Source organism: Caretta caretta, chromosome 2 (assembly GCF_965140235.1).
Source record: "Caretta caretta isolate rCarCar2 chromosome 2, rCarCar1.hap1, whole genome shotgun sequence".
NCBI classification, from domain to species: domain Eukaryota; kingdom Metazoa; phylum Chordata; order Testudines; family Cheloniidae; genus Caretta; species Caretta caretta.
Window position 1 is genome coordinate 91885422 of NC_134207.1, and position 23889 is coordinate 91909310.

At 47.3% G+C, this 23889-nt stretch overlaps 3 protein-coding genes across 7 annotated transcripts in view; 1 reads left to right on the top strand and 2 right to left on the bottom strand.

The window, feature by feature from the left end:
• The window catches only part of SPIRE1 (spire type actin nucleation factor 1), a 187187-nt gene extending 185564 nt beyond the window's left edge, over window positions 1-1623 (bottom strand). The window contains exon 1 of one of the 3 annotated variants that reach the window (XM_075125320.1): window positions 1160-1623. In XM_075125320.1, the coding sequence (XP_074981421.1) occupies window positions 1160-1481 (322 nt within the window). In that variant the 5' untranslated portion in view covers window positions 1482-1623. The remainder of the gene's footprint in view (window positions 1-1159) is intronic. The other 2 variants (XM_048840209.2, XM_048840210.2) reach the window with 2 other exon arrangements.
• On the top strand, window positions 671-10120 carry LOC125632305 (myb/SANT-like DNA-binding domain-containing protein 7). Its single transcript, XM_048840238.2, has 3 exons — window positions 671-902; window positions 5260-5432; window positions 8486-10120. Exon 3 carries the CDS (start codon window positions 9545-9547, stop codon window positions 10118-10120), a length of 576 nt encoding a protein of 191 aa, XP_048696195.2. The 5' UTR covers window positions 671-902; window positions 5260-5432; window positions 8486-9544.
• A 4228-nt stretch (window positions 10121-14348) lies between these two features.
• The window catches only part of CEP76 (centrosomal protein 76), a 48300-nt gene continuing 38759 nt past the window's right edge, over window positions 14349-23889 (bottom strand). For all 3 annotated transcript variants that reach the window (XM_048840217.2, XM_048840214.2, XM_048840216.2), the window contains 2 exons: window positions 16709-16926; window positions 14349-14741 (listed from right to left, as the gene is read on the bottom strand). In XM_048840217.2, the coding sequence (XP_048696174.1) occupies window positions 14603-14741; window positions 16709-16926 (357 nt within the window). In that variant the 3' untranslated portion in view covers window positions 14349-14602. The remainder of the gene's footprint in view (window positions 14742-16708; window positions 16927-23889) is intronic.

A 23889-nucleotide genomic window follows, 5' to 3' on the forward strand; every position in this document is an offset into this window, starting at 1 on the left:
ATAAATATATTATATATATATTTCATATTTATATATTATATTATATATATATATTTCATACCCTGTATGTTTTACCCTGGATATCGAAAATGCATACAAATACGTTCTTATTATATATGTTATAGTATTATTCACTAAGCACTACATGCCTCTGTTAATTTGGTCTTCTCCCAAAAATTTACTACCATTATTTCTTTTTGGATGCCAAACGGCACAAACGTAGGCACAAAAGAAGGCACACATCGTTAATACCTCCTCCTCCCCCTCAACATTCAGTCCTCCGAACAGTGTGCATGGTCTCTCTGACAGCTGTTCTCTTTGTTTTGCTTTGCAGCGCCTTCCCCCTTGTCATGCTGACCTACATGGGCAGCCTTCATCGATTTCCCTTCTCCAGGCTCCCGCTCCCACCAGCAGGAAGGATTCTGGTCAAAGGAGGAGCCGGAGCTCTCCGAACCAACACGCACACCCTTGTGTACCCGGGGCACTGTCAGTCAGTCCAGCTTGGGAAAGCCAGTGCAGCATTACACTCGACAAGCTGGGGCAAAGAAAGCCACGGCGGCCGATTTGCTCGGACCCCTTCTGGAGTGCAGCGCGCACACGCCCCCGGGGGCCCCGCCTCCCCGAGCGGTCCGGCTATAATTCTCTGCCATTCTGCGGGCTCCGCGCTGCTCGTCTCCGCATCAACCACGATGCGGCGGGGGCAGACGAGATGTACAGCAGGGCCCAACATGGGAGACCCCAGACCCAAGTTCAGTACAGCCATTTATAACAGGGAGGGGGAAACGTGACATTCATACACAGCGAACGGGCGAGCCAGGAGCAGAAGCGCGGTGGCCGCGGGCGGACGGGGCCTAGGGAAGGGGATTTTCACACCGTGTGAACGCGAAAGGATTGCGCTGAAGGTGAGGGAGGAAACCAGATTCAGTTCAGTGCGGGGGGGAGCCGGAGCCCCGGGGAAGAGAAGGGCCGGATAACAGAAGGGGCTGAAACAGCCCCAGGTCGATAGCCCTGGGGAAAGGGAGACGCGCCGGGCCCGGGGCTCAGCCTCACCCGCAGGGCTACTGGGGTGGGCTCCGAGCCCCAGACACGGGGTCACTGCGAGAGGGAGGCCCGGCGTGGGGAGCAGCCTGTACCCGCACGGCGCCCCGGGGCGCCTCACCTGCTGCCGGAGGGGAAGCCCCGCTGGGCGGCTCCAGGGTGACGGTCCCGTCCTTCCAGATGCGGACGTGGGCAGCCGCCTCGGCCCTGGCGGCGGGGGTCTCGCGGCGGCGGCCCCGGGCCCGCAGGGAGCCGCAGCACTGGTAGCACACGGCCCACGCCTGCTCCTCGTTGATGGGCTGGTTGTAGAGCCGCAGGATCTGCTCCAGGGAGAGCGCGTCCCGCGCCCCGTCCTCCCTGCGGCAGGAGGCGTCTCCCGCCGCCGCCGCCTCCCGGGGCCAGTCCCCGGGCAGAGCCTCCGCCGCAGCCCCGGCGCGAGCCATCCCCGCTCCGCCGCGCCCGCTGCTGCCGGCCGCGCCTCACCGCAGGGAGCTCTGGTGCCGGGCCCCGCTGCGTCCCGTCCGCGCCGGCCTCATACTCCGCCCGCGCCGCCGGATACGCGGCGAGCGCCGACCCGCAGCAGCGCCCAGCTCCTCACTGGCGGCGGCGCGGCCGCCCGCTCCTAGCAACGCAACGGCGTCCCCTCCCGGCCCGGTCTCCGCGGCGCCACAGCGCCTCCTGCCGGCGGGAGAGCGGGGCCGGGGCCGCGCCGGGCCGCCGCTCAGGCACTGGGAGGCGGTGGCTGGGGTGGGTTGCCGCGATTCAGTTCAGTGCGGCTGTCGCCGCCCCCTACGGCCAGCCGAAGCCCCTCCCCGGCCATCTTCCTTGCTCGAGCGCCTGCGGCATCGTACGCGGCACCTCTGCGCTGGGACACGCGTGGCACAGACTTGCACAGGGGGGCTCACAGTCAGGAAGCGTAAGCTACATCTGGGAACGGGGAGAGACAAAGCGCGGGCCAAAGGCAAAGAGGCGCTGGCTGTGCAACCAAGGTGACAGGCAGGAGCGTGAGACGGCCGCTTTCTACTCCAGCATCCAGCTCCCACAGCAACCTGCCAGCAGCGCAGGAATAAATACGAAGGGGAGATGGATAGCGGTGTAATAAAACCCCCGGACACTGTGGGAATCACCATAATGGAGCGTCTATACAGCTGAAAGAGGGTCTCTCTCTTTTATATGTGATCCTGACTTGATCACATTTATAATGTACAAGCAGAATAAAACCCAGCCTAGTAATAATCTCTCTCTCTCTCTATAGATAGATATATTTGGTGCTTTAAAGGGGCCAATTTCACAAAGCTGAAAACAATTATGACCCAAATCAGTTGGGAGAACATATTTAATTAGATCATTTTAAATGATAATGAGTAATAATTTTAAAATACCATAGTAGATTCACAGTTTCACAAATGAGGAAGAAGGTTGCTGTGATTAAAATAAACTACTTAATCTAAAGGGAAACTGAAGCCAGCCCCAAAAAGAAAATTATATATAACAAATTAAAGAAAGGGGAGGTGAATCATAAGGAATATAAATCAGAAGCTAAGAATTGTAGAAAATAAATAAGGGCACATGAGGGGCAGAAGGCGAAATCTAAGGCCAGCAGAATTAAGGACAATAAGAAGTTTTTTCAAATATCATTACAAATATCAATTACAGTTTATAAGTACCTATGCGGGGAAGAAATATTTAATAATGGCACCTCAATCTAGCAGAGAAAGTATAACACAATCCACTGGCTGGAAGTTGAAACTAGACATATTCAGACTGGAATTAAGATAATTTTTTAACAGTGAGCGTAATTAACCATTGGAACAATTTACCAAAGGTCATGGTGGATTCTCCATCACTGACCATTTTTAAATCAAGATTGGAGGTTTTTTTCTAAAAGATATACTCTAGGAATTATTTTGGGGAAGTTCTATGGCTGTGCTATACAGGATGTCAGACTAGATGATCACAGATGGTCTTTTCGGGCCTTACAATCTATCAATCTTTTACACTTTGTTAACATTTGTATAGCTGGTCTAGACAATAAAATATTACTGAAATTAATTTACTCCCTACTCTGCCAATGCCCTCCTATCTGACAGTGAGCAACCCCTGGTGATCTTTGGATATATACTTTAAGGGTCTATAGGCCCTTTGCTAAACCAAGTCTTGCATCTATGGATTCTGCCTACATCTGTCCCTCCTTAAGATGTTAGTTTCCGTTTGTATTCATGCCACAGGATGAATTAATCTATAATTTTGCACAGCTGTGAAAATTTAAATCAATAATGGAAATAAAAAAACAAATAGGTATCAGTAGAAATTTTTTATATATATATATATATAAATTCTGCCAAACCTAATCATAATCATTGTGAGATTGATTCTGTATAGAACTTTTGTAACAAAACCCACAGCCAGGCAAAACTGTCTTGAAAGTGGAATAAACCATTTCAACACTAGATGTTTTATGACTACATTGGAAACCAATTGCAACCAGTGCAATGCTTTCAGTTAGAAAGCAAGTCTACGTACCTAGAGGTCTTCCTTTGTAACATGCAGAAATGATACATGAGGGGCATGGAGGGGGTCAAGTGCCCTCCCCCGATATCTGTTTGGCCTGTTCGTGAGGGAGGGAGGGAGAGGGACATGTGCAGGGTGGGGGCGTGGCCCAGCAGCAGAAGGACAGAGCCCCCTCCTGCAGGTAACTCTGGTGGGGCGGGGAGAGCATGGTGGCCCTGGCTTGGACGGGGTGAGTTCCTGGGCAGAGGAGACATGTGTGGAGGTTATGTGTCCTCCCCTTTAGATTGTGCCCCCCAGTATAGGAAGGCATGAGTCGTCTATGGCATAGCATGAAAAACGCTATACTCTAAAAAAAACTATTTTAATTAAACAATGGCCTGATACAGCAATCATGAGGCCTATATGCAATAAAATGCTTTCCCTTCGCAACGTCGAGGGACACTGCTATACATTCGGAACTCTTACTGTTTTGCACACTAAACTGGCAGGATTCAGTATAGAGCCATGAAAACTGAATTGCTCTCCAAATAGTAGGATGACTAGCGAACTTTGATTTTCCTATGTCTCACATTCCAGTACACTGTGGGTGACAGTCTGTACATGTCCTGTGATGTTACCATTTGTGAAGGCCTGTCATAGAGCCAACTAATGTTTAATTTCCCAAATATCCTAGAAATATCCCTCTTGCAGCAGAGGTTGAATTTGATTCATCGTGGCACTAGGAGCTGGTACTTTTTCTGGGAGAAAAATGGTCTAGAATTTAATCTTTACTTCTTTTTAAGAGTTCTAATTATTATGATTACAATAAAAACTTTAAGGATATGAACTGCATGTAACTCAAAAAGAAAAGGAGTACTTGTGGCACCTTAGAGACTAACCAATTTATTTGAGCATGAGCTTTGAAGTGAGCTGTAGCTCACGAAAGCTCATGCTCAAATAAATTGATTAGTCTCTAAGGTGCCACAAGTACTCCTTTTCTTTTTGCGAATACAGACTAACACGGCTGTTCCTCTGAAACCTGTCATGTAACTCAAGGTACTGATGTCTTCTCTACAAGCAGCACAAAACAGTATCTGTAAGTGGTGTGGAATGCTCCCTTTCATCTTAATGGGACATTTACTAGTCATAATTTAAAATATCAGCATAGATAACTATTTAATGGGTCAGTAAAGCATACAAAGAAGAATGGCAGTTATTGTGCACCTCTACACAATGTACTGGGCATCTTGTTTTGGTGTCAGAGGTAGACAGGACTTGATTTGAAAACAGATACTGAAAGAACTACCACTCCCCTCTCCTCTCCCCTTCCCACCCTCCCAATCCATTTTGCATAATTTTCTCTCTGTTGGAACACTAGGTGAAAGAGATGCACTCTGTTACTTATAGCACTTGTATATTAGAAGGTTTACAAAAATGTAAATTAGTGGGTATAATGTGAAGATTTCTATACTGTCACAGAGTTAGGGTGACCAGATGAAAGAGACAAAATATTGGGACACATGAGGGAAGCAAAAAAGAACAGTGGCCAAAAGCAGTTTTATTGGGATGTCTGGTCATCTTATACAGAGTTGCACTATGGAATTACACACAACCCTTTCTGATCAAATTTCTCTCACTCCTATTCAGTTAGATATGAGGTTTCTCTTATGATTTACTTAAATTGTAGTTTCGTCAGGGCAGGGACTGTCTTTTTGTTATCTCTTTATACAGGGTCTAGCACGAAAGGGGCCCTAATCAGGCCCCTATGCACTACTTCATACAAATAATTACTCCAATGGCATACTGGACCTCCAGTTTTCAGAGGCCTAAGCATCTGCATAAATCACTTTCTCCTACAGTTGGTCTCCTTCGCTCAGTGACTACCAAAGGAAGAGTTCAATAAGGTATGTTCAAGACCTTTTTTTTTTAAATTGGAATGAAACAAAATTAGTTTAGTCTTTCTTCTGTCAACAAGACTGATAGGTGGCAGTATCCATTAACATTAACATCCATTATAAATTTGGGTTTCAAGATCATATTGTAATCTAGCTATATTCTACAGTATGGTTTTAATTCTCTCTAATCTAGTCTGTTCTATCCTGTCCTCCTTTCTGTGGCATCGATTCATTCATGACTTTCACTAAAGCTTTATCTATGGGTGGGATGCTTTAAAGTATTTTTTCACATTTTAAAAAAAATATGATACATTTTAAATGAGAAGTGTTTAGCTTTTTAATCAGACTATCTAAAAGTAGCCAAAATTCAGCTTACATTAAGCAACAGTACAAATTAATGCTGCACTGAAAGATCAATTTATACTATAGTTATTTCTTTGCAGTTCTCTTTCTACCATTTTATTCAGAATATCTAAGAGGGAAAAAAATGTATGTTCTTCGCATCCAACATTTATGTAAACTGTTGCAACTGACAAACTGCAGTATTAAATTTTACAGAGTGACCTCTTCTGTATAAATTGAGTACTACAGGTTTAAGAGGCCAAAAAATTTAGATTTAAAAGACTCATGCCACAAAAACCTACAACCCCCCATTTTCTGAAATAGTTTACATTTGGCAGTATATTGTTTTTAATGTAACTGTAGTGGATTTGGGTAAGTTTCTACATTTACAGATATCAACGTACATACATACATACTTGAGCAAATTAATTATTTTAATAAAAATATATTGGGTTAATTTAGCTATATCCACCCAGTAAAGTGACCTCAATCTTTCAAGTAAAAATGGACAAATACTGGGGAAATAGCACTGTCAAAAGTTTTCATCAGGCGATTGGCTCATTGTGGGTCACTGGGCAAATCAAACCCTCTTGTGAGACCTCAGTCTCACAACTGTAAAACATGGATAAATACTGTTACCTTTGTACAGCACTTTGAGATCTTGAATGTAAGGCCAAGTCTATAACTCAAATGTACAATTAAAACCTGGGTGTTGCAGGAGCCAGTACTTTGTTACTATGAGTCAGTACTTTAATACTAAGTTGAGAGCGCTGTCCAGAGCGCTCACAATGGAGTATTGGGGGATAGCTCCCAAAGGCCAATACCATCAAATTGCGACCACACTACCCCAAGTTTGACCATGCAAGGTCGATTTCAGCACTAAGCCCCTCGTTGGGGGAGGAGTACAGAAATCAATTTTAAGAGCCCTTTAAGTCAAAGTAAATGGCTTCATCGTGTGGATGGGTGCAGGGTTAAATCAATCTAATGCTGCTAAATTCAGCCTAAACTCATAGTGTAGAGCAAGGTTTAAACAATGTCCCAAGATTGGTGTTATGTGGAATCATGCTGCTGAAGATCTCTACTTATGTCTCAGACAAAAGATAAGTTCTGTCTCTTTGTTATTACATACATATCTCAGGGCACTTTCCAGAGTTAGGGGTGTTACCTATGGCGTCAACCACAGTTACTATTAGCAGAAGCACTTGAGCTGGAGCTCCCTGGGATTATAGAAGCTGGCAGGGCGTAATTTTTCTTATTATATGTCCCTCTTTATCCATGGTACTCAAAGACAAGCTAGGACAAGCATCATATATAGTAAGCAGGATGTTGAGTCTTACTTTATTGTGCCGCTTGCAAGACTGAGGCTGTGCTGAACAGGCAGAGACCCTGAAGCAAATGCAGGGACAGTGAAGCAACTAACATGCAGCCAGTGCCTTCTGTGACGGAGGTAATCATTGCCAGGAAGCCAGAGACAGTGAAGGAGCAGAGCTGGGTCTGTGATGCATGCTAATGCTGAGAAATTATTTTTCAATACATTAGGTAAATTAAATGCTCCAAACTTCATTAACACAAGTTAAAGTTGCCCAGAGGTGTCTTGTGCCATTCCAGCTGTGGAGAATGGCTAAACTTAAGCTCTGAAAACCAGGACATAAAAAGTTGCCACCCTTGCAACACCTTAACTCTGCCCCCACACCAGCACATACATATTAGCACTCTACTCTCACATACTATGGACATTTTGAAAACAAAGCACTTGAGCATTACGGAACAAAAATCTAATCTTTGCTAAGGTAAAACTTGGTTTAGGTCAGGTGTAGCAAACAGGAGCTACCTACACTGGACTATGCTCTCCCAGTCTATTACATTAAAATTACCCCGGACTTCCTAAATGTTACCCCCACCCCCCACATCACACTTGCCAAAAGAGTTCCTTCTACACATGCAAATTATTCCAGAATAAGATAGCAGGTGAATTTAAAATTTGAAATAGAATTTAAAATGTGGAATAAGTGTCCACACATACAGCTGTTCAGAAATCATTACTCCTGAACAATTTAATGTGTAGACAAGGCATAAGCCCTGGAGGCTACTACCATATTTGCCACCAGATTGCAGACAATTCTCCTGGAAGATGATATCCTTGCGCACCTCCACTAACACAACCTACAAAATTCAATGCTGAAATGAAGCATACTTGATCTATAAGTACACAAGCACTTCATATCACTCACAGCTCTGCCAAGCTGCTCCAACTAATCCCTCCAGCATTCAATACAGCTACTCTTAACACAGTGAATACAGCTGGAATGTGTGCAGATAAATGCTGGGAATTCAAATATGTGGAACACAACATAGTGGAATATTCTCTTTATCTCTCCTCGTGTCTATTTATTGTAGATTCATAGAGTTAGAGGCCACAATAAACAAAAGATTGTTTAGTCTGACCTGTATAATACACACCAGAGCATTTCACCCACTTACTCCTGTATTGAGCCGAATGACTAAAGCATCTTCCAGCAAGGCATCCACAATCTTGATTTGAAGACATCACAAGATGGAGAATCCACCTCTCTTGGTAGTTTGTTAAACCTTTGCACCTCTCTTACTGAACCATTCCCAGAGGCTACTACCAGCACCAGGAGTATGGGGGGGGAAGGGGAGAGTTACGTTTGCACTGTGGGGGTGGTACGTACCTTAACTTTGTGTTTCTTGGTTTTCAGAGGGGTTAATTCATCACTCTACACATTCTGGAAGGGCAAGAGGCACCAACTCTGCATTAATGAAGTTTTTGGGCATTTAATAAAATGTGGAAACTATTATATTGCCATTGCAGCAACCATTGATGTTGACACTTTAGCCCTTGCTACATCTCACACTCCGGACACTGGTAACCTCCTTGAACATACACCAGAAAAATATATTCTCTGACCTATCTAACAATGGTAATTTTAGTGGCACTATTACCAATATAGCACCCTCAAAGTGCACACACATTTTAACTTCTTCTACTCCTAGGAATCACAAACAAAACTTCAAAACATGCATAACATTTACCAAATTAAATATGCCTGTCCTGGGAAAATTTAGGATTATGGCAGAAAATGAAAAGATCCCTGGATTAGTTACTACAGACCTCAGTTCACCCTTACAATCATGAGCAGTGGGAGGGGAAAGGCCACCTTATAAAAATGTAAGGAGGTACAGACGGGAACTAATGAAGCGAGAATTCAGTTTCCATACCAGTCTAGCAGAGATGACTCACAACTAAAATGGCCACTTAAGTGACAGTAGCCTGAAAACTCCCAGTAGTTCCAAGGGAAGCCTCATAAATAGGGCCCAATCAAATTTACGGCGGTGAAAAGCACATTACGGACCATGAAATCTGGTCTTGTGTACTTTTTTACCCTATTAGTACAGATTTCACGAGGGACACCACTGTTTCTGAAACTGGGGGTCCCAACCCAAAAGGAGATCACTGGGGAATCACATGGTTAGTGTAGGGGGTGCAGTAGTGCCACCCTTAGTTCTGTGTTGGCTTCAGAGCTAGATGGCTAGAGAGCAGCAGCTGCTGGCCGGGCGCCCAGCACTGAAGGCAGCGCCCGGCCAGCAGCAGTGCAGACATAAGGGCGGCAATACCATACCATGCCATCCTTACTTCAAGTAACACCAGCAGGCAAGGAACAGATGGACCAACACAGGAGGGAAGAATTTTCCTCAAGAAAGAGGACAATGCCATTTGACCAAAAGACTTGCAGAGCTCATCAGCACAGGTGACCATAATGGAGTCCCAGAATCGCAAAAGAGCTCCAGCATGGACAGAACGGGATGTACGGGATCTGATCGCTGTTTGGGGAGAGGAATCCGTGCTATCAGAACTCCGTTCCAGTTTTCGAAATGCCAAAACCTTTGTCAAAATCTCCCAGGGCATGAAGGACAGAGGCGATAACAGGGACCTGAAGCAGTGCCGCGTGAAACTGAAGGAGCTGAGGCAAGCCTACCAGAAAACCAGAGAGGCGAACGGCCGCTCCGGGTCAGAGCCCCAAACATGCCGCTTCTATGATGAGCTGCATGCCATTTTAGGGGGTTCAGCCACCACTACCCCAGCTGTGTTGTTTGACTCCTTCAATGGAGATGGAGGCAACACAGAAGCAGGTTTTGGGGACGAAGAAGAAGAAGAAGAAGATGATGTTGTTGTTGTAGATAGCTCACAGCAAGCAAGTGGAGAAACCGGTTTTCCCGACAGCCAGGAACTGTTTCTCACCCTGGACCTGGAGCCAGTATCCCCTGAACCCACCCAAGGCTGCTTCCTGGACCCGGCAGGCAGAGAAGGTACCTCCGGTGACTGTACCTTTTAAAATACTATACATGGTTTAAAAGCAAGCATGTGAAAGGATTACTTTGCCCTGGCATTCGCGGTTCTCCCAGATGTACTCCTAAAGCCTTTGCAAAAGGTTTCTGGGGAGGGCAGCCTTATTGTGTCCTTCATGGTAGGACACTTTACCACTCCAGGCCAGTAACACGTACTCGGGAATCATTGTAGAACAAAGCATTGCAGTGTATGTTTGCTGGCATTCAAACAACATCCGTTCTTTATCTCTCTGTGTTATCCTCAGGAGAGTGAGATATAATTCAGGGTCACCTGGTTGAAATAGAGTGCTTTTCTTCAGGGGACACTCAGAGGAGACCGTTCCTGCTGGGCTGTTTGCCTGTGGCTAAACAGAAATGTTCACCGCTGTTAGCCACAGGGAGGGGGGAAGGTTGAGGGGGTAGTCATGCCGTGGGGGGAGGCAAAATGCGACCTTGTAACGAAAGCACATGTGCTATGTATGTAATGTTAACAGCAAGGTTTACCCTGAAAGAGTGTAGCCACTGTTTTATAAAATGTGTCTTTTTAAATACCGCTGTCCCTTTTTTTTTCTCCACCAGCTGCATGTGTTTCAATGATCACAGGATCTTCTCCTTCCCAGAGGCTAGTGAAGCTTAGAAAGAAAAAAAAACGCACTCGCGATGAAATGTTCTCCGAGCTCATGCTGTCCTCCCACACTGACAGAGCACAGACGAATGCGTGAAGGCAAATAATGTCAGAGTGCAGGAAAGCACAAAATGACCGGGAGGAGAGGTGGCGGGCTGAAGAGAGGGCTGAAGCTCAAATGTGGCGGCAGCGTGATGAGAGGAGGCAGGATTCAATGCTGAGGCTGCTGGAGGACCAAACCAGTATGCTCCAGTGTATGGCTGAGCTGCAGCAAAGGCAGTTGGAGCACAGACTGCCACTGCAGCCCCTCTGTAACCAACCGCCCTCCTCCCCAAGTTCCATAGCCTCCACACCCAGATGCCCAAGAACGCGGTGGGGGGGCCTCCGGCCAACCAGCCACTCCACCACAGAGGATTGCCCAAAAAAAAAAGGCGGCTGTCATTCAATAAATTTTAAAGTTGTAAACTTTTAAAGTGCTGTGCTTAAAGTGCTGTGTGGCATTTTCCTTCCCTCCTCCACCACCCCTCCTGGGCTACCTTGGTAGTCATCCCCCTATTTGTGTGATGAATGAATAAAGAATGCATGAATGTGAAGCAACAATGACTTTATTGCCTCTGCAAGCGGTGATTGAAGGGAGGAGGGGCGGGTGGTTAGCTTACAGGGAAGTAGAGTGAACCAAGGGGCGGGGGGTTTCATCAAGGAGAAACAAACAGAACTTTCACACCGTAGCCTGGCCAATCATGAAACTGGTTTTCAAAGCTTCTCTGATGCGTACCGCGCCCTCCTGTGCTCTTCTATCCGCCCTGGTGTCTGGCTGCGCCTAACCAGCAGCCAGGCGATTTGCCTCAACCTCCCACCCCGCCATAAACGTCTCCCCCTTACTCTCACAGATATTGTGGAGCACACAGCAAGCAGTAATAACGGTGGGAATATTGGTTTCGCTGAGGTCTAAGCGAGTCAGTAAACTGCGCCAGCGCGCCTTTAAACGTCCAAATGCACATTCTACCACTATTCTGCACTTGCTCAGCCTGTAGTTGAACAGCTCCTGAATACTGTCCAGGCTGCCTGTGTACGGCTTCATGAGCCATGGCATTAAGGGGTAGGCTGGGTCCCAGTCCCTTCCTGCAGCTTTTGAAACAGACCAGAGTTCCTGAAGATGCGAGCGTCATGCACCTTTCCCGGCCATCCCACGTTGATGTTGGTGAAACATCCCTTGTGATCCACCAGAGCTTGCAGCACTATCGAAAAGTACCCCTTGTGGTTTATGTACTCGGCGGCTTGGTGATCCGGTGCCAAGATAGGGATATGGGTTCCGTCTATGGCCCCACCACAGTTAGGGAATCCCATTGCAGCAAAGCCATCCACTATAACCTGCACATTTCCCAGGGTCACTACCCTTGATATCAGCAGATCTTTGATTGCGTGGGCTACTTGCATCACAGCAGCCCCCACAGTATATTTGCCCACTTCAAATTGATTCCCAACTGACCAGTAGCTGTCTGGCGTTGCAAGCTTCCACAGGGCTATCGCCACTCGCTTCTCAACTGTGAGGGCTGCTCTCATCTTGGTATTCATGCGCCTCAGGGCAGGGGAAAGCAAGTCACAAAGTTCCATGAAAGTGCCCTTACGCATGCGAAAGTTTCGCAGTCACTGGGAATCGTCCCAGACCTGCAACACTATGCCGTCCCACCAGTCTGTGCTTGTTTCCCGAGCCCAGAATCTGCGTTCCACAGCATGAACCTGCCCCATTATCACCATGATGCATGCATTGGCAGGGCCCATGCTTTCAGAGAAATCTGTGTCCATGTCCTCATCACTCACGTGACCGCGCTGACGTCGCCTCCTCACCCGGTATTGCTTTGCCAGGTTCCGGTGCTGCATATACTGCTGGATAATGCGTGTGGTGTTTAATGTGCTCCTAATTGCCAAAGTGAGCTGAGCGGCCTCCATGCTTGCCTTGGTATGGCATCCGCACAGAAAAAAGGCGCGGAACGATTGTCTGCCGTTGCTGTGACTGAGGGAGGGGCGACTGACGACACGGCTTACAGGTTGGCTTCAGGGAGCTAAAATCAACGAAGGGGGTGTCTTTACATCAAGGAGTATTTCAGGCAGGACTTCACGGAGGGTTCCAATAAGAAATGGTGCACCTAAGATATCGTTCTTATTGGAACAAGGAGGTTAGCCTGGCCTCTGATTGATACATGGCTAGATTTACCTCGCTGCACCTTCTCTGTGAGTGACTCCAGTGTGACCTAGAGGAATGAGTCCCCTAGACGGGGGAGGAGGCAAATGAGTACAAAACAAATCTGGTCTATTTCTTGTTTTGATCCACTCCATCTATCTTTTACATCTTTGGCTGGCAGCAGACGGTGCAGAAGGACTGCATGCCATCCACATCTCATGGCTGCTCGGCAGAAGACGGTACAGTACTACTGCTAGCCATCCTCATCTCTTGCCTGCCTGGCAGAAGATGGTACAGTACGACTGCTAGCAATCTGTATCGCCTGCCTGCTCACCATAAGACGGTTCAATAGGACTGCCTGCAGGACTAAAGAGAATGACCTGGTCAAGTCACTCCAAATTTAGTCCCTGCGCCCATGTCTATCCAGGCGCTCCCAGCCGACGTGGCCAGGAGCACCTCGGACATGACGATGACGGCTACCAGTCATATTGCACCGTCTGCTGCCACAAGGCAATGGGTTGCTGCTACTGTGTAGCAAAGCCATACCGCGTCTTCCAGCACCCAGGAGACATAGGGTGACGGTTACCTGAGCGGGCTCCATGATTGCCGTGGTATGGCGTCTGCACAGGTAACTCAGGAAAAAATGCGTGAAATGACTGTCTGCCCTTGCTTTCACGGAGGGAGGGAGGGAGGGAACGGGGGCCTGATGATATGTACCCAGAACCACCCGCGACAATGTTTTAGCCCCATCAGGCATTGGGATCTCAACCCAAAATTCCAATGGGCAGCGGAGACTGCGGGAGCTGTGGGATAGCTATCCACAGTGCAACGCTCCGGAAGTCGACTCTAGCCTTGGTACTGTGGAAGCACTCCGCCAAGTTAATGCACTTAGAGCATTTTCTGTGGGGACACACACACTCGAATATATAAAACTGATTTCTAAATATCCGACTTCTATAAATTCGACCTTATTCCGTAGTGTAGACATACCCTAAGTGCCTGTAGCCTGGTGTTAAAGAACCTCAGAAGGAAGAATTTAGGACTTTTCCCAACTAATCAGGAAGCTATCAAATGAGATATCCTAGGACTCTATCCTGTGATTGCTTCCTAAGCGCTGTCAAAAGATGCCTAGACCAGTATGTAATTGAGACAGGGATAAAAGTGTATCCCCTCCTAACAAAGTTAATATTAGCATATTGGTGAAAATATTTGGTGCAAACCAGAAACAAAAAAAAAGGGGGGAGGGAGGGTTGACAAAGTGAAAGAGTCTCCCAAGAGTAAGCAAAGGAAACACCAGTGGACTTGGGTAAATAGGAATGTACAGAAAGGATGCTTACTTTTGATGAATCCTTCCACAATTTACAACTGTGAAAAAGAAGTAGATATTTGCATACATGTTTTAATGAATGCAGATCTTTACCTCTAAAAATGTAAATAAAGCAACTTTTATTAAAATAAAAATATACACTTTATATAAATACACATTACAGTATATACAAGTATTTTTCCTTAATTTTGTTTTAAATACACACATTAAAATATTCACAACCATCATCAGAGTGGTGTTTATCTAAAGTGAAACATGAAATGTTGTAATTAATATGATTTTTAATAATAATGTTCATTTGTACTAACACTTATGTACACTGTTTCAAGGCTCTAAGAAGTATACGTGATTTTTTTTTAAAGTACAGAGCGATATTTACAAGCAAACATGATCCAAACAGCACATGCAGATTCAGGATATGTAAACACTCGCACACGAACTGCAAGCCGCACTTGGTCTCCTCTACAACAGATTATTTCTTCACAGAAAGGAGACCTATTTGGCAGAGAGGAAACATGAATAATATGGTTTAAATATTGCGATTAGTTATGAGTGACTAAATCACTATTAAACTTTTTAGTTAAAAAAAATTGTACAAGTATTAATCATAATTGAAGTGATAGACATATTTCCAGGACATCAATATGCCAAGAATCTGGCTTTTTGATGCTATGACAGAGTAACATCATTATACTATTGGTAGGACCCTACCAATTTCACAGCCGTGCACAGACTGTGAAATCAGCCCTCCCGCAAGAAATCTGATCTCCCCAGCTGCTGGGAGCCTGGGGCTCCTAGCCATGCTGGTGAGGGACAGGACTTGTCCTTCTCCTACATGGCTTCTCTTGGTGAGGAGATCAGATCCACCTCCAGAGACAGCACAGAAAGGAGGGTGGTACACCTTCACTTCTGTGCTGCAGCAGCCCGGGAGCTGGGCTTCTGTCCCCTACGTGCCCCAGCCCCTGAAGTTCCTGCCGTGGCTCTAGGCGCTAAGCTCCTGGCTTCCCCTTCCACCCCCAGCAGCTCCTGCCGGGCTGGGGACTTCTGCTCCCTGTTGCTCCAGCCGGAGAAGCCCAGGCTTGGGGCTTTTACACATCCCCCACCCCCGGACAGCCCGGGCTCCCACAGCACCACACCCCACCAGCCAGGGCAACCGAGGCTTGGAGCTTTGGCACCTCCCTCCTGCTGGAGTGGCTCAGGGCTTCTGCCCCCACAGCCGGAGCTCAGGGCAACCCAGGCTCAGGGCAGCCCAGGCTCAAGGCTTCAGCCCCGCAGCTGCAGTTGGGGCTCAGGGTGCCTGGGCTTGACTCTTCTTCCCCCAGGGCTCCTGCCAGGGCTCAGGGTGACCCAGTTGGGGTTTCTGCCCTATGGCTTCTTTTGGGGTTGGGAAACCCATTTTTCCAGGGAGCCCCTGCCTTAATCTGTCACTGGCCTGGACTAGCTCCGAGCAGCATGGGAGTGGGGGATCCTACCCATCTCCACCTCCCGGAACCTTCTCTAACTGCAGGAAGGTCAGAGGCTACTAGCTAGACAGCACAGAAGTGAGGGTGGCAATCTTGGGACCAATGTTGCCTCTAATTTTTGACAGGCTGTGCGTGCAAAAAATGTCTTCTGTGCAAATTGTTGTGCGCGCGGTGTTTCGCCGTGTGCACAGGGTTCAGGATCCGTGTGTGCGCGCACACGCGCACAACTTAGCAGGAACAGTGCTTGGAACCCCCCCCCCACAACAACTTTGCAATCTCCCCACGATCCCATTTTGGGTCGGGATCCCCATGGTTACAGCACCATGAAATTTTAGTTATAAACATCTGCAATTGTGAAATCAACCAATTTTAAAACCCTCTGGCTGTGAAATTGATCAGAATGAACCATGAATTTGGTAGGGCCCTACCTATTAGTATTGAAAAGTAAATAACCTGAATGAAACCAAGCACAGGCCTCTTTGTATATCACCCCACTAAACACTTCCAACAACAAGATGCTGGGTTATATATTTCTGCTTTTCACTTACTGACTTAAGTGAATTTTCAATCCATGGGGCAGTGATCATAGGAAAAATAATTTGATTTTGCTTGATAATGTGAAGTGTCTCAAGTGTTTTAATAAATCCTACTGTCACAGCCTTGACCTCTCAGCTAATACCGCCAATAATTCTACTGATTGTAGTTACCGTGATATTAACAGCTGTCCATTAGATAGATACGGGCCTCAGACAAATTATTTATTTCACACAGGCTACTAAATAGTTACTACCGATCTGAACTAGATTTAGATTAGTGACCTAGATGGGAAAAGCTCTGTTCCCCATTTCCAGTTCATTATGCCATTCTGTTTTCTTGTTAAATCCCTTATGAATAAAAGGTGATAATTTAGAATTATTTCAACTTCATCAATTATGAAAACTCACAATCGATTACATGTTTATAAAATCTAATACTACTAGATTTACATCTTAATCTTACCGAAGGCATGTAGAAAATGCTCTCCTTGCATTTCTGTAAACAAAATGGATGGGGAATCCTTTAAATGTGTGACCATCAGGTACTGCTCTCCTTATAGCATCCTGAAATTCTTCATTTCCTGCAGAGATGCTTGTTGCGCGTTCAAGCTCATAGGCTGCCAAGGCTGGTGACAAGAGATAGGATAGCTGGTCATCCCAAACTGTAGTAAGGCCTAGATCCTGTAGGATGAATCACAGAACAGAACAATTGGTCTCAAGGCACTAAAAAAAAAGTTTAAACATATGGTAGATTAAAACACATCTATTACATATGTGTGCTGAGATCAAGTCTATCATGCTGACCAATACTGTCTCATTGTTTCCTTATCCTCCTGTCAGTATCCATCTGCTATCTCTTGTTTAATACTTCAATTGTAAGCTCTTTGGGGCAGGGTCTTTTTGTTCTGTGTTTGTACGGAACCTAGTGCAATGGGGTCCTGCTCCATGACTAGGGCGCTGAGGCCCTACAATATTACAAATAATAAACCAACAACAACAAATCTTTCATTAATCAGTCAATGTTGGAAATGAAAAGTAAAAAAGGTCAGTACGGCCTACCAACTACTATTACAAAAACGTGCCTTTGGCAGGAATTATACTGATACACAGAAGATTTAGTTCAGGATGAGCTGCACGTGGGGTAACTTTGTACTCAAAGGGACATCTGTTTTAGAGGCAATGATGGGAGGGCTACAGTTCTTGTGGTTCAGGCAGGGGAGGGCAAACTACGGCCCAGGGGCCACAGCCGGTCCTCCAGACATTTTAATCCGGTCCTCAAGCTCCTGCCGGGAAGTGGGGTCCAGGGCTTGCCCCGCTCTGGCGCTCCAGCCGGGGAGCAGGGTCGGGGTCTTGCCCCACTCCACACAGCTCCCAGAAGCAGCAGCATGTCCCTCCTACAGCTCCTACGCATAGGGGCAGCCAGGGGGCTCCGCATGCTGCCCCCGCCCCAAGTGCTGCCCCCACAACTCCCACTGGCCAGAAACCATAGCCAATGGGAGCTGTAAGGGCAGCACCTGCACACAGGGCAGAGCCGCCTGGCCGCACCTCTGGGTAGGAGCCACAGGGGGGACATGCCACTGTTTCTTGGAGCTGCTTGAGGTAAGCGCCGCCTGGACCCTGCCCCCCTGACCTTTTCGTGCAACCCAACCCCCTGCCCCAGTCCTGATCCCCCTCCCGCCCTCCAAACCCATCAGCCCCAGCCCGGAGCACCCTCCTGAACCCCCAACCCCTCATCCCCAGCCCCACCCCAGAGCCCGCACCCCCAGCTGGAGCCCTCCAACCCCCAATTTCGTGAGCATTCATGGCCCGCCATACAGTTTCCATACCCATATATGGCCCTCGAGCCAAAAAGTTTGCCCACCCCTGTTCTACAGCAATTATGAGACCTGAATCCATGGCAACAACAGACTTAGAATTTTGTATGTTCTGTTTTTCTCCTAGCTCTGAACTGTGAATTAGCAAAAATTAAAAGTAAAGTCAGAGTACAAGTCAAGAAAAAAGAAAAGCAGACTAGAAATAAATACAATTGACCTAATTACAAAGTAATCTTTGCATAAAGCCAAGAGCCACTTTGTTAGCATGTGTGTAAAAAAAGAGCAAGGCAAATCCCAAAGCAAGATTCACTTACAAATAACATTTCTACTGTCCCACTAAAAATAATTTCCAAAGGGAATGGACTGCATAACCTGACTTTAAAAAAAAAAAAATACATAAATTGAAAACTACAAAATTCAGTACTGTGCATGATCTTTATTTGCTCTATATAATGTAGTACCTTGTTTGTCCAATCTACTGTTAAAAAATTCCTGTTTAGGAAATTAAAGAGTGTTTGGTGCATAGTACTGGGCTTCAAACTAAGCCCACTAACTTCTTCTTCCGCAGCAAGTATTGACAGTCTTGAGGCATGAATAATTAATCTCAAGATTTACATAAAATAAAAAGCATGGATAAGGATACAGTTAATTAACTTGGTTTGTGATCATGTCAGATAAACTTTGTGGGTTAGGTCTATCTAGTACAAGAATGAGACCGTGCCAAAAAATTGCCATGCCCCCACAGATTCTAGAGAAAGTGGCTCAATAGCATTCCTTTCTCTGAGTCGTAAAAGGAAAAAATGGTCCAATTTACTGCTGGGGGATACCATTACAATGAGATGTGATATGGAGATCATGACCAACTGCTACTAAAGACACTGTGTTCTAAGAATGTGGCTGTTATTCCTGATATGGCTAAACTGCAATTAAGGTAACTACATTAATCAACCCAAATTCCTCTTGTAGTTTAAACTGAATAAATAATTCAGTTCTTGTCCTAAACTTTTGTGTTATGTCAGTAGTAGGTAGGCTGACCAGATAGCAAGTGTGAAAAAGGGGGACACGTTGGGGTTTTTTGGGAGAGGGAGGGGGTGTAGTTGTGTATGTAAGACCAAGCCCCTAATATTGGGACCTTTGATCACTCTAGTGGTAGGTGAAGTATGAAAGCACATTTGTATCTGGCTCTTTTTGATGAAAGACACTGTATTAATGCGAGTATTACTGTACATGGCTAGATAGTTTATATGAAGTGAGGTAGACAGTTAATGGGGGAAAAAAAGAGGATTAAAGAAGGGCTTACAATTTTGGAATCAGTCTTCAGAAACGCAATGGAAAACGTCCTGAGAATTTATTCACTGAAACCAGTCAGGAAAATATCTTCGTAATTAGGTCAGTGAGGCAGATAATAAATTTAGTATTAAGAGTTCAAGGAATTTTAGGAATTTCTGAAAAATGAGAGATCAAAGACTTGTCCAAGTTCCTTCCTATCTATCTGTTTTACCAAGTCAGAAGATTAAATCTAAATCTTAGGCTTTTGCTACAGCCCTAGACTCCCTGGGAAAAATCTAGCTTTTTCCCCAGTACAGTTTTGGACATATGGGAACCTGAACTTGAGAAGCAAGATTTTGAAAGCAGCAAGAAATACTGACCAGTTTGCTTACAACCACTGTGGAAGAAACAGTTACTTGCTGTAACTGTGGTTCTTCGCAATCTGATTCAGATGTGTATTCTACTTAGGTGCATGATTCCCCAGCACTCTGGAGCCTACGAATTTTTCCTAGCAGTACCAGTAAAGGGTCGGTGCTTGCGCTTTGTGGGTATAGCTCCTCCCGAGACAGAATCGCCCCGATTCCCTCAGTTCCTTTGCACCAAACGCCCAGAGATTAGACTCTGATGCAGAGGGCACAGAGGGTGGTCACGGAAAACATATCTGCATCACACCTAGAAGAAAAGACAGTTACCTGTTCCATAACTGGTGTTCTTCGAGAGGTGTTGCTCATGTCCATTCCATATTAGGTTTGTGTGCTCACCACACGCGCTGGAAGTTTTTCCCTCAGTGGTATCATAGGGGATCGGCTCTGGTGCCCTCTGGAGTGGCACGCACATGCCGTGGTTTAAGGGGTGCCACCAGCTCTCCCCACCCTCAGTTCCTTCTTGCCACCAGTGACTGTGCTGGAACATCTACGGCTTCGGCTAGCCTTTGTTCACTTTGTTCAGTGTTTTGAACTTTTCTTGTAAAATAGTTGTATATAGTTAAGTTTCCCTTAGTGTGTTAGTGTTAAGAGTGTTTTTATTTGGTTGGTCCTGAATGGGACTTGGCCTAGGGATGGGGCATGCCCCAGTCCCCAGGCTTTAGGCCCTGCAATTGTTGCAAGAAACTGATGCCCATCAGCGATCCACATAATAGTTGTTTAAGGTGTCTCGGCGAGTCGCATTTGAGCGACAAGTGCCGTATTTGCAAGTCCTTCAAACCTCAGACTAAGAGGGAGAGAGACTTCCATCTCAAAGCACTCCTAATGGAATCAGCTCTAACTGTGGCACCGGAACAGTCGAGGTCTGACTCTGCCCTGAGCAGTGCAGCGTGGGTGTGAAGCATCCCATCGGCACTGTTGATGGATTGGCACCAATCCCCCGCCCCAGCACCTGCCAAGTAGCAAAAGAAGACCGGGAGAGGAAGATCTCCTACATTCCGCAAGGGGAAGGAGAGAGCAGGAGGGGGAGCCAAGGCCTGAGGAGGCCAGCTTGATACCTCCTACTGGGAGTTGGATCCTGGCTCAGCTCAAGCAGTCCAGCCACCCCAACCCATGTCTGCCACGCCAGGCAGTAATGAGGGCCTTCGTCAGTTAGAGATCCCGTCAACGCCAGAGGCCCTGCAGGCAGCGCAGGATATCCTGGCGCAACTGGGGCCGCCCACACTGGCTACGGTGGTAGCCCGGTCTAGGGGTAAACCTGCCTTGGGTCCTTTCTATCACGGAGGACATCCCACCAGCACTCACCCACACTGAGCCACCAGGCCTCCAAGGCAAAGAGGCAGGCTCGGCAAAGCCCTCATCGGTCTCTGGACTCAGGGCACCACACACAAGGCTTGAAGCGCGCCTCGCCAGTGACCTGGCACAGGCCTGCAGAGGTCCGCCCTTCCTGGCATCAACAGCACCGGAACTGGCCCAATGCTTCACCCTTGGGTCGACACCAGACAGTGGGGAAGGAGGGCGGGTCACGGAATGGACATGAGCAACACATCTCGAAGAGCACCAGTTACAGAACAGATAACTATATTTTCTTCTTCGAGTGCTTGCTCATGTCCATTCCATATTAAGTGACGCCCAAGCAGTACCAACGGAGGCGGGTAGGAGTTCATGGACGAGCAGACTGCAACACAGCTCTGCCAAACCCAGTATCATCTCTGGCCTGCTGAGTGATTGCATAATGCGCTGTGAACATGTGAACCGAAGACCACGTTGCGGCTCTGCAAATGTCCTGGATGGGACAGAAAGGCCACAGAGGATGCCTGGGCTCTGGTCGAATGGGCCCTTATGATCGGCGGCGGTGATAGGACCTGTGCCAGCTCGTAACAGGTCTGAATGCAGGAGGTGATCCAGTTAGAAATCCTCTGTGAGGACACCGGAAGGCCCTTCATCCTGTCCACTGTTGTGATGAAGAGTTGGGTAGACCTACGGAAGGGCTTGGTATGCTCCAGGTAAAATGCCAGGGCACATCTTGACGTCCAGGGTGTGCAGCTTCCTTTCCTCACTAGTGGTGTGCAGCTTGGAACAAAAACACCAGGAGGAAGATGTCCTGGTTGACATGGAAGGAAGACACCACTTTTGGCAGAAAGGCCGGATGGGGTCGCAGTTGAACTTTGTCCTTGTAGAACACAGTGTATGGTGGCTCCAATGTCAGGGCTTTAATCTCTGACACTCATCTCAGTGATGTTATCACCACAAGGAAAGCGACCTTCCATGACAGGTGGGAAAGGGAGCAGGAGCCCAGAGGCTCAAAGGGTGTGGGACAGGAGCCCGGACTCACAGGAAGAACCTTTTGAGGCCTCTCAGGAATCTGATCGACAAGTCATGCAAGAACACCGTCTGACCTTGGATCAACAGGTGGAAAGCGGAGATGGCTGTGAGGTGCACCCTGATGGAAGAGTGTGCTAATCCCTGGTTCTTAAGATGAAGCAGGTAATCTAAAACAGATTGCAAGGAGGAGCGCGACAGAGAGATGCTACGCTCAAATGCCTAGTGGGAGAACTTGGCCAGGTAGGTCGCTTTGGTGGAAGGCTTCCTGCTTTCCAGGAGGACTTGCTGGACCTTGTTAGAGCAGGCCTGCTCCTCTGGGTTCAACCACGCAGCATCCATGCTGTGAGGAGGAAGGAGACAAGGTTGCGGTGTAGGAAGCGCCTGTGATCTTCGGAAATCAGATCCGGTCGGTCTGGAAGGGGCCAGGTCGCTGCTATGCCCATCAGCATGCCGAAACAATGTTGTCATGGCCACGCCGGGGCAATTACGAGGACTTGGACCTTGTCTCTCTTGATCTTTGACAGGACTCTGCTGACGGGTGGTATCAGCAGCAACACATACATCAGACCCCCTGACAATGACAGGAAGAAGGTGTTGGAGAGAGAGTCCTTGCCCAGACCCTGCAGGGATCAGAATTGATGTCATTTCCTGTTCTGCCTGGTGGCGAACAGGTCCACTTGGAGAGTTCCCCATCTCTGAAAGAGCGTTCGGGCTACCTCTGGATGGAGCGATCACTCGTGGTGAGAGAAAAAGGACCTGCTGAGGCAATCTGCCAGCGTGTTCCTGACATCGGGGAGGTGACAGGCCTCCAGGTGGATCGCATGCTTGATGCGGAAATCCCATAGTCGGAGAGCCCCTTGACAGAGAGCCAATGAGCATGCTCCCCCTTGCCTGTTGATGTAGAACATCAAGGTTGTATTGTCAGTCAACACTCTCACCATCTTGCCTGACAGATGCAGTAGGAAGACCTTGCAGGCCAAATGTACCTCCCTGAGCTCCTTGACATTTATGTGCAACGTCATCTCCTCCGGGGACCACGTCCCTTGTGTCTGTAGTTCGCCTAGATGTGCTCCCCAGTCAATGTCCGAAGCATCCGATATTAGTCCAACCAAGTGGTGCGGGCTGTCGAACGGAACCCCTTTCAGGACAGCCTAGGGGACAGTCCCCATTGCAGGGAGGTGAACATCCCTGGTGGGATGGTGACGACTTTGCCCAGGTGATCTCTGGACTGGGAATAGACTGTCAGCAGCCACTGCTGCAATGTTCGATTTCTGAGCCTTGCATGGTGGACAACGTACGTACATGCTGCCATGTGGCCCAGCAAACACAGATATACCCGAGCTGTGGTTAGAAGGAACTCAGTGACCCCCACAATGAGATCCACCATCATCTGGAACCTCTCCTGTGACAGGACAGCTCTGGCACAGGTGGAATTGAGCACCATTCTGATGAATTCTATCCTTTGCACTGGAATGAAAGTTGACTTTGTCATTCACGAACAGGCCCAGGGACCGGCACGTGACCTGTAGCACTGCGACATCCTGTTGGACCTGAGACCTGGAGAGGCCTTTGACCAGCCAGTCATCGAGAAACGGGTATATTTGAATACCCTGAAGCCTGAGGTAAGCTACTACCACTGACATGCACTTGGTAAACACCCTTAGGACTGTTAGGCTGAAAGGTAGGACTGCAAACTGACAGTAGTCTGATCCACCCGTGAAGCATCTGTGTCCGATCCGGGAGAGGATAATGGAAGCAAGGGAGACCATGCGGAACTTCAACTTCTTTAGGTATTTGTTGAGGTCTCGCAGGTC

Bases quoted from the DNA above. Each gene is read 5' to 3' on its own strand.
- LOC125632305 (XM_048840238.2), top strand. From the start codon at position 9,545: ATGGAGTCCCAGAATCGCAAAAGAGCTCCAGCATGGACAGAACGGGAT.